This window comes from Cornus florida, unplaced genomic scaffold (assembly GCF_030987335.1).
Source record: "Cornus florida cultivar Cherokee Brave unplaced genomic scaffold, ASM3098733v1 CherokeeBrave_3.0.0_Hap2_Chr06, whole genome shotgun sequence".
In the NCBI taxonomy this organism is placed as follows: domain Eukaryota; kingdom Viridiplantae; phylum Streptophyta; class Magnoliopsida; order Cornales; family Cornaceae; genus Cornus; species Cornus florida.
In genome coordinates, this window is record NW_026775576.1 from 100,552,271 (window position 1) to 100,563,477 (window position 11,207).

Consider the following 11,207-nt stretch of genomic DNA (forward strand, 5'->3'; position numbering starts at 1 on the left):
CCCATTTGGAAATTTTTTATTTTGGTATGTTAGCAAGAGTAGACAATCCTTTATTACTCTACAGAAGAAAAGCACACCAGATATCATATTCTATTTCACGATTTAGATGAGAAACTTGGTTCTTGGAAAATAAGGTAAGAAAAAAGAGAAAGGGAAAGTGAAAAGAAAAGAAAGTGAAAGAAAGTAGAAAAGCAATTCACTTATGAAAAATAATCCATTTCCTTTCCACACAAGTTCCCCACATATTATAATAGAGGAAAATGCAATTATCTTGGATACTTTACAACCCCTACTAAGAGTTCCAACATTACCACTCAACATCACAGACCAGCAATTAAGTTTTCAAGATCTTACATCCTATCAGAAATTATGTTCTTCAAGAGGTGCATAATGGAAAGATTTGAGGTAGCATAATAAAAAATGGCTCGGCCACAAACAAGTAAAGCCAGACTTGAACAGGGTATTAGGTATTGCATAATTAGAGTTGCTTTTAAATTTATAGGCAAGTTACAACAAAAAGAAAATTTTCCCATGTCACATAAATCAATGGGAAACCAAGATCATGAACTACAGCTGCTAAATAGTTCCATCATGGCTTGCATGCTGATTTTGTTTACTAATTAGCACAAACAATCTAACGGAAATATATAGAAACCTGAGGAATATCGATATCATTATCTTCATCGTCCTCACAAGCAACTACCACATCAAGATGACGCCGGAATGGAGGTAACTCTGCTTTGGCGACTTCCCTGGCCAGATCCACCATCTTCCGGTCCATCCGATCTTTGTGCCTTGGAAACATGCTGTTATAAAGCAAGCAACTCCCATAGGAGATGCTGTAAGCATTAAGCCCCTTGTTTTTAAGCCATTGAAGAAGCTCTCTCAAAGTTTGATTCTCTCTCAGAATCCACCTGTCCCAAACGGTCCAGCTCATGTCCTGGTGCTTGATCAACTTGGGAGGAACAGGCTCAGCCATGGAGAACAGAGGGAGTGCTAGGTTGGCAAAGGTGTTCCGGTAATCCTCCAGTTTGTGACCTCCATCAAGAACTTTGTACAGCTCTAGGCACACAAGGCCAGTGGCCATAGCAGTGGAGGTTGCAATTGCTGGGATGATTCTACCTGCAATAAATTTGGCCTTAAGCTTGTCTACTTCAGGGATGCTATAATTCCTTGCCCTCATGTTGGCAAACCCAGCAATAAGGTCCATGTGATAATTTGCATCATCATCCTGCACATTCAAAAGAATTATAAAGAAAGGTCTCTCAACAGTAAAGATACATGCAAGACAATTACATAGAAAAATGCAAAACTAGGAAAAAATCGCTGCCTATCCCCCTGCACAACAAAGCACCATATCGTTCTAGACCATTCCACTTCTACATGACACTTTGCAAGCCATCATGCCAATTATGGTGACATATTCACAAGGAATGAAAGCTCAACACAGTTGTATCGTCTAAAACTTGGCTTCCAACAATATCTCCATGGTGAAAAATAAATAAATTATGTCCCTAGATCACCAGTGAACCAATGATGCAATTATCCTTTGGCAGCTAACAATATTCATTATATACCAGCAGAAAGAATAGGACGTCATATAGTTACAAACAGAATGGTGTCCAAACAGATTGACTTAAGATCTGCGATGTTGACAATCTAAAAGAGACCCCAGCTTTGTGGTTGTGGCAAATAGAAATAGGAAAAAACAAAAGGGAAATAAAATTAACCTTCTCAAACTGAACTGGATTCATCTTGAAACCAGGCGGCAGCTGTTTCTGGTATTTTTCCAATTTCATGACCAACTCATTGATGACTACAGCATCATCCATGGATGAGGTTGAAAGACTAGTGGCCTTCTCATCGGTCACAATTTTTACATCTTCCTTGGGCTGGAAATCAGGGATAATCACTTTGTTAATTGCATCAGCTAACTTTTTAGGAGACTTAACCCAGTCAGGAATTGGGATGCCAAATGTCTCCGCTCGTAATACGGATGCCGCCATGACAAAGTGAAGGTGACTGATATCATCAACAGAAAACTGCAGTGGGCGAGGAAAACGCTTTGGGGCAGACCAGAATGGTGTTCCGCTACTGGTGACAGCATCCTCGGGAAACGTGAATGTTAACTGCTTCACACGGTTAGCAAAATAGTCTTCAAACCTAGTTCCATAAAAAAAGCACATCATAAGAAGCTGTGTGGAAAAAAATAATAAGCAAAGCAAAATGAGCACATATATAATCAGTGTTAAAGCAAAGTACTTCGAACGGGCCCAAAATATGCAGTCTTGGAATGTTTCACATCTCTCCTCAAGGCATTCAAGAACACGTTCCAAATTGTGCCGGGCCTGTGCATCACCAGCATTCTTCATCGCAGATGTATATTCACTGGGACTGGTTAAATAGGCATTTACTTCAGCTGGCGTTTTCTCAAGCAAACCCTCAAACTCAGATCGAGCCCACGTCAAGCAGTGATCAATGTTATGAGGGAATGAGTGCACTGTGCACATCGGTGCTTGTTTCTCTGGTGGGTCCCTTGAGGCACCATAGTTTTCTGTCAAGTGAGGGATAACCATCTGGGTGTTGCACTTGGCACCTAGGGTTCCTGACTCTAGAAGCGGTTTCTGAAAATATAAGCACCTTTGATCAATGTAAAGCCGGGCATTTACATTATCCAGGGCATTAATGACTACACTCAGATTCTCCCAGAATGTATCATCAAACACATTCTCGGTCTCAGGGCTAGCACGGTTTTGAAGGGCTTCAATGTGGAGATGATGGTTTATCAAAGAGGCAGCTGAAGCAGCAACTGTTGATTTGGCCTGCCCTATGTTCCAATCCCGGAAAAGAAACTGCCTGCTCAAGTTGCTCTTCTCGATGACATCATCATCTGTAATTGTCAGCTTTCCTTGCTTACCACAACAAACCCCCATCAGAGCTACATTTTTCAAGAACTCACATCCTAGTGCACCAGATCCCACAATAAACACTTTTGCATCCTCTAGTTTTTTCTGAAGTTTAGATCCAAACACAGAGATCTGTGCATCATAGCGACTGTTTAAGGGCTTCAAGTCACTGGGATCCAGGGGTTCGGCAGGAAGGGACTCAACAGAATCAAAATAGAAAAACTGTCCACAAAAACCAATGAGTATGTTAGGTTAACACCGTAAACATAAATAAACATTAAAAGACACATAGTCCTAGGTTGAAAAGCTTGTGACTCATCAAGAAGTTTCAATTCAGTAGAAGTTCCACTTAACTGGCCAAATAACAGATCTAGTGAAAGTTTTTGTTCGGTCTAGTAACTGCCTCTAAGTAGGCTTGACCAAATTTTGAACTAGACTCACAAGTAGTATTTAGCTTAAAAGTACATCTAGAACCAGTTCCATGCACAATAACTAACCTGAAAAAGAGGATGAAACTTCCCAGAGCAAGCCTTCACAACTTCCTGTCCAACAATACCACCAAACATAGCAGCCATGGGATTTAGCACAGCCCTAGCACCAAATGCAAAGTTCCGAAGAAGTTTTTGGTCAATCTCTTCAAGTTTCCCATCTGCTGAGCTATTGTTGATTTTAGTGGCTACAGATATCAGTTTCTGAGCATCCTCCTCTGACCCAGCAACAGGGAAGCGTCCCATCTCCAATATAAACTTATCCAATGCTTGAAATGCCAAGTGTAGGAGAGATGGTCTATCAAACTTGGAGAAGTCACTTAGAAGAAAATCACCAGGATCCTTAAGTGCTTCTCGCAATGGCTTAAAGTTCAACACTTTAGGTTGCTTCACCTGTGTGACAATACCACCTTTCTGATGTACAGAATAATTTGTGGTATCCTCTTCAATGGCGAATGAATAGGGTCTTGCATTCTTGACCTTCCTTGGTTTCCCATCATTCAATTCTGTCATCCCATGGACTTCTGAGAATAAAACTAAATCTCCATCCTGAAACTCTAGCCTCTCATCGTCAACACATGCTACAAGAGCGGGGTTATCATTGCTAATAGATGCAATAATGCCAGTGTGAGGATCTTCGCCATCGACATCAAAAACTGTAAACTCAGGGCCAAAGTCACAAAACACGCTACCAAAAAGGCCCCGTACTTCAGATTTAATAAAAGCGATTGGAGGTTGATGATTATGGCAGTAATCATCAAATTCAATTGCTTTCTCTAAGCTTATATCCGTGAATACCACAGCCTGCAGCCATAAATTTTAAATAATTATAGAACTGTTCACAAAGCAGGAAAATAAATTGAACAAATGTAAAGAGAATATGCATTGTTCCTAAATAAGCCTACAATACTCCTAGAAAATCTATACATATATATATATATACGCACACACATATATAAAAATTAAAAAAAAGAAAAAAGAAAAAAGAAAAAAGAGAGATATACAAGTTAAAAAGTGAACACCTGCTTCAGTCAGCAAGCATTCATAACACGCACAAAGCAAGCAAGGGGAGACTTATTCTGTAGTCTGAGAAGCTTAAAACTTTGTTACAAGCAACAGGGATGCCCACAAAAAAAAAAAAAAAAAGTTTTAAAAATGGTGGAAAATCATGATAGTGATGGTTTATTCGAGTAAATGTGAAAATAATGAAAGATGTAGCACAATCATCATCAGTAGGCTACTGAAATGTCTATATATGCATATATAATATCATTATTTCACTTATTAATTTAAACCACAGAATTCAGAAACAAATGTGTACAGCATAATGCAATAAAAACACAATATCTTCTCCCCTGCAATTTCAAATCAAAATAGCCTCATTATAATTACAACTATTATTATAAGATAAGAACTGTTTTGAAGGTCCCACAAGATGGAGAAAATGAAGGGTAGGAGTAATTCAGAATCTTACACGTGAAGACGATGAGAAAGATTTACGGAGCCATTAACAATCATCATTTGTTGACAAGTAATGTATATCATATTCATTCCACAAACTATTTCCTTCACAAGTAAGGAACAACGAAAACGAAATTACTAAATTAGTCATTTCCAAATACCAGCTTATTTGTCATGGTTAACCCTCCTACCCTTAAAAAGATTGAAACTAAAAGAAACTTGAGAGCCAATACATAGAGAATTATCTGACAAACAAACTTTATCTGAAGAAGCAGCCATACGGTCCTGTTATGGATGAGAACACAACTTTCATAGAGTATCTCAACATCCTCAGTGGTCTGATCTGCCAAGCATTGACCTCAATGTCAAACACTTAATTTCATTGGGTGCATTTGAATTTATCTTGTATAGCTATTTGACAAAAAGAGTAGCTACATCAATTAGCAAAAGCACCTTGGTTATTATCAAATGGTAGATGATAAATAATCTGTAAAACCTTGTTGGGAACATTATTGTGGGCGGAGATCCTATATCAATCCCTGCAGCTATCTTACCCAAACTTGGATAAGTGTATCGGGTGTGGGTGTGTATCTGAGAGTCGGAACTCCTCGAATCCCAAATCTTAGGATACAGAGGATATGTGTCCAAGAGTTGGAAAAATTATATGTTTTATTATGGTGGAATGTTAATGTTGTTTTACAAGAGTATACTCAGTTATTACTTAAATTAAATGGGATGTGGTAAAAGAAAAGTGTTTCAATCTACCTTATAGATAGAAACTCATCTTTGCAATTAAATTTGAGTTTTTTCTTCTTTTTAATCATGTCGTGTGAAGGATTGGGGGGTTTGATTTGGTTCCTTTTTCAAACACATATCCGATACCCGTACCCATTCCATTGCGTGTTGACACTAATATGTGAACAAAATGGGAGAGTCCAAGTAACAAAGTCCTGCAGAATCTAGAGTACAAGATACCAATATGTGGCACATACGGTTTGGGTATATTAGGGGTGGAACTTGACAAATGGAAATTGCTAAATGATATAAAATCATTTGAGATATCTTTACAAATACTACGTGTATAAAAAGCAATGTGAACATGTCTAAGATGGGGTATACCATCAAATGTATACTCGACTACATAAATTCAAATGTGTGCAACAAGATCAATATAATTGCAACACGTAGCATGATATTCTATGATCTTCTTAATGACTACTTGAGGAAGAGGAACTTAAAACTTGCACAAACCAACAAAGAGAAAAGAGAATGAGTCGATAGCTAAAACAAATACTGTACAAAACATTACCTGAAAATCAGATAGTTGTTCCTTAGCCAGTTCAGTTGTTAAACTTGAAATGACCACAGAGTCGTTGAGTTCTTGCAGTTTCTGAACAGAAGCAAGGGCCCGATTCTTCCCCACGTCATCCTCAGAGAAAATGAAATTGCTAGATAAGTCCCACAACTCCACATTTCCTTTGTCGTGCAAGGTCACAGACTTAACACCAGCAAGAATAAGGTTCTTTGCTGCAGGTGCAAAAATCCCGTTCTATCAAAACCAGTGACCCAAATTATTGAAACCAACTAACATTCCTTATCTTATCTCAGAACTAGCATCATTCACATAAACTGAAAAATAAAAAATAAAAACAACATTTCCAATACCAGAACATCACAAAAGAAACACCAGCTACTGTAACAAGTAACAATTGCAAAACAAAAACAAACCATCACAGAATTCAATTAAAAAAAACCAATGTTTTGCAATAAATATTCCAAACAAATTATACACAGCATGCGCACACGTATTACAAAGCCTACCAAATTGATTTGCGATAAAGGTCACGATCAAGAACCTAATTTTATGGCAAATCAGCAATCTCACTAATCTACCATAAATGAACAAAAAGGCATAAATTATACGGAATTAAGCATACCAATTTCGGTGCCGAGGCCTTGCATCCCCGATATAAGAATGTTTGAGGCGAATAGCCGCCTCATAGTCTCGCGACCGTACACGGCGAGCTGGCGGCTGTGCAGATCCTCGTCGATATCTGGCGGATTCACATCACCAAATACCACAATCGGCGCTTTACCGTTGCCGTTAACATTTCCTCCCATCGTCGTAGTGGTGGTGGCGGTCGCCGACGAGATCAAACAATCGATCTTTTGCTTCTTGATCAAAGATTCAGTGTTTTGGGTGTCTTCTCCTGCGTCCGATACAACCTCTCCTCCAACAGCTCTCTTTTCAGGAAGCATATAGTGCAATGAACTGTTACCCACCATTTTAAATTACATCAAAATATCAATAACAGAGTACATACATGAAGATACAGAATCACAAATTTACAACCACACATATATATACATGCAGGGTTCGAATATTTCCTATACGGAGGGTCAAAGATGCATGGGTGAAGTAAAGAATTAGGCATAACATCAATAAATTGCATTTTATTGAGAATATAAAAACATCACCGCCATTTTAAATTGCGTCAAGGCATCAATAACGGAGTATATACATATAGATATATATATTCATACGCAAACACGTATATATATATAAAGGGTTTGAGTATCTAATGCTCAAAATGGTATTTTTTATAAAGATGGTCAGAGTCGGAGAGTTGAAGTAAAGAATATAGAAATCGATAGAGAATATAAGCAAAGAACGTACTGATTAGGACTTTGATGGAGTGAAGAAATCGATGACTGTGATAGGCAGTGAACGAACGGAGACGAGGAGTTTTGGGGGTTGAGTTGTTTGGCTTCTGTGAGTTGGGTTCATCCCATCTCTCCTCTTATTAGTGAGAGGAGAGGGTGGGGGCGGAAAAGGAAAAGGGAGTCTTTCAAGGACTTCAATCCAAAATACACTCTTTTTCCGCGTTACTTCTTTGTGGTACTCCCTATCGCCACATTATATGGTGAAATTCCGAGTATTAAGACAAATGTTTTTTTTTTTATGACAAGTACTATTTGCAAATGACAGTTCCGTCCTTATAATACTCTGAACGAAATTTTCCACCAATATGTCAGATATGGTAAATCGGGAATTTGGTGTTAGAGGAGGTTTGGAAAACTTATTTTGTGTCACAAGTAAGGGAACAGAGGAGGAAGTATTTTTTATGTCTCATGTTTTTTTTTTTTTTTTCTGTTTTTTTTATATATATTTTTTTTTTATAAGGTACATCCATCCCTCCTTTTTTCTATTCCATCTAACTCAACCAAACATTGAAAATGATAAAATTTGCACACAGCCCCTGCTCAATTATAAATCTGAGTAACGGGCATCTTACTCTTCTCTTCGAGTAAACCTCACAAATTATAGATTATAACCCGAACACATCTTATATCGCATAATTCTTCTTTTAATTTAAATATTTTTTTACATTAATAAGAAACTGCACACTTATCTGTGCCCACCTTGTCTCGAGCCATCATCTACCGTATTAGGAGGTAGAGTAAATATTACTAAGTTACATAGCCTTTGATAATTTAATTTAAATGGTTTAAGTATTTCTCATGACAGTTTTGTAATACCATAGTTATTACTTAAAGAAATTGTGTTGCATTTGGTATATAACAATGGAATGCACATTTCAATTATTTCTTGTTTCATATGAAATTTAAAATGGTAATGACCATTCTTTTGTATTGAAAATCAACTTTACAACTAAACCTATAAAATGACCATTCCATTCAAAAGTGAATTTTCTTTATAAAAATAATAATTATTATTATTAAGTTCTAAAAAAAACCCTCATATTCTAAGTCTAAAAACCGTCATCACCGCTTTCCACCACCGCTGTCTTCTACCACCACCATATCCACCACTATCTGTCATTGTCACCATTGTCGCCGACTTCCACCACTCCCACCGTGCCATCACCACCACCACCATCTTTATTAACTTCCACCACATCCACCTCCATCGCAACCACCACCTTCCACCGTCGTCATTGACACCACCACCACTTTTTACCACCGTTATTGACACCACCACCGCTTTCCGCCACCGTTATTGCCACCACTACATACCGCGGTTGCCGCCGCCATCGACTTCCACCAACAAACACTAAAATGGTTATTATCATTTTATTCATACGTCATTTCATATTTGCAACCAAACATTAAAATCGGAATAATCATTTCCTACGTACCAACGTAACATTAGTGTTAGTTAAAATAAAAAACTTTTCTAGTGTTATTAGTTATTTCAGTGTAAATTCAAAACTTATCAAATATTCATCAATTTATAATTATTACTTAAAATGTTAATTGCTTAATTTTTAATTTTTATTAAACAGTAATTATTAAAGGGTAACTAGACAAATGGCATAACATTTATATCTTCAAATAGGATGACGGCGGGGGTTAGTGTGGGCAATTAGTGTGTGGTCTAAAGTACAAACACCCATTAAGGATCCCACACCAGTGTCCAATATGCATATTCCGTGTCTATGTTTCTTAGAATGTGTATATTTTTGTCAATGTAAAAAATAAAAACATAGTTAACCAATTTAATTTGACCATCTCAAGTCTTGATTGAGTTTCACCTCACCAACAGAAGCTTCACCCTACCAAATCAAGCCATTAACCATGGGTTTTTTACTTTGGGGCTATAAGATTTGGGCTTGGAAATATTGTGTTATATTTTATGTTATTTCCGCAGGGGCCCAATTCTCTTTAATTGAAATGAGGCATTTTTAAAAGATAAATTTGTGTAATTAAGTGCTTATTTTCATAACATAATTCATTACATGGATACCACTTAAATAAACAATAAAAAATTTCACTTCAAAATTTAAGTGAATTAGCCTTTTCACTTAAAATTAAAACAAGTAGCAACAAGGTTCTATGTTTATAATTAACATCTATGTACTAATGATAAATCCGAAAATTTTAAAAGTTACATATTTAGTATTGTATATTCAATGGCAAATGGCCCAGCGATACCATACTGATACTTCCCAATGGAAGGTTATGAGTTCAAGCCACCATTGGAGACAGTGTGTGAGTAAATTGTTTTACCTTTCAAAAAAATTATATATATATAATCCCATAATTTATTTGATATATATATATAATTTTTAATGATTTTAGGTGGTGCAATCTTTATGTGGTATTTATATTGAATTATCTTGTGCACTTAAAAGATAGTGAGTGTGGAGCTTGATAAGTACTATACACATTAGCGAATCCAACCTCTTGACAATTTTGGTGTATTTTAGTATCTTCCTCGCATGTTGTGTTGCCCTATTACGGGGTTATATATTTTATTCTAAACTAGTGTGTGCAGTTTTTTTAACATAGTGATTTGAACATAACCCTAATTTTTTGGGTGAACTTAAAATATGTGTATTCTTGTATATGTGTTTGATCTAGTTTCTGTTAATTTTTCACAACATTTTATTACAAAGAACTTAGATGTGGTAAAGGCCAAGCCTTAAGTGCCTCCGGTCTTAGGTTCGAATTCTCTTTTCCCTAACCCCACTAACTAAAATATATATATACAAATAACTTAATTTATTCATAACTAAATATTGAATTGATTTATCAAATAGCACAATAAACACTAAAATTAACTCAAAAAATTTTCAATATCTAATTTTCAATTTTATCAAATAATACCTAAATTATCAAACAACACCTAAATTTGCCAGACAATATTTGTAGTGCTCTAATGTTTTTTACTTTTAAATATTTAAAATTCATTGAAAATTGATTTGAAAACAAACCAAACAAACCCTTTTTTCACTTTATAATATATATATTTTTAAACTTCCCATAAACTATAAGAAATTACATTTTATCACACCTCATTATCAGGATAAAAAAGAAAAAGAAAAATGAAATGCACACACTGACTATATATTTTTGCCTTCATTTGGTTTTGAACACTCAACTTGTCAAAGGGAAGAACAGGTTGTACTTTCTATCTAAGTAACACAATCCTTCTCAACGGGTGTCAGTTGTTGGTGTCAACCTCTAAGCGCACTTTTACTTTTACACTCCTACTCTTAAATTTAATCTCACTTCCGTTTTATGTGACTTAGATTTTTATTGATAAAAATATATATTATCTTGTATTCAACGTTTCTTTAGATAAATTTTAATATATATTTAATTATTACTTACCTTTTGACATCTTAGAGGTTAAAAATTCAAATCCTCTTGTACAAAAAAAAAGATTAATAAAGAAATTTTTGATGATTAATTGGGGCATATAAAACGAGAATGGCATGAGAACTTGAATTCCATGGTCAACAAGACAACAACGAAAGAGAGAAAGCAAAAGAGCTGACGGATTAGTTGGGTCGCCTTGTTTGCAAACTTTAAATACTCCAAGGCT

General features: G+C 36.1%; 1 protein-coding gene across 1 annotated transcript; it reads right to left on the reverse strand.

Annotated features, from left to right (window-relative positions):
• Positions 1–437: 437 nt before the first annotated feature.
• On the reverse strand, positions 438–7,747 carry LOC132313343 (ubiquitin-activating enzyme E1 1-like). The gene is made up of 7 exons (XM_059812066.1): positions 7,533–7,747; positions 6,793–7,127; positions 6,165–6,382; positions 3,404–4,198; positions 2,263–3,128; positions 1,731–2,163; positions 438–1,231 (listed from the first exon to the last, which is right to left on the reverse strand). Exons 2-7 carry the CDS (start codon positions 7,112–7,114, stop codon positions 635–637), a joined length of 3,231 nt encoding a protein of 1,076 aa, XP_059668049.1. The 5' UTR covers positions 7,115–7,127; positions 7,533–7,747; the 3' UTR covers positions 438–634.
• Between the last annotated feature and the right edge of the window lie 3,460 nt (positions 7,748–11,207).

Coding starts and splice junctions, on each gene's coding strand:
- LOC132313343 (XM_059812066.1), bottom strand. CDS start 7,114: ATGCTTCCTGAAAAGAGAGCTGTTGGAGGAGAGGTTGTATCGGACGCA. Junction 6,383..6,792: donor AGGCCTCGGCACCGAAATTG/GTATGCTTAATT, acceptor TTGCACCTGCAG/CAAAGAACCTTATTCTTGCT. Junction 1,232..1,730: donor ATCCAGTTCAGTTTGAGAAG/GTTAATTTTATT, acceptor TTGAATGTGCAG/GATGATGATGCAAATTATCA.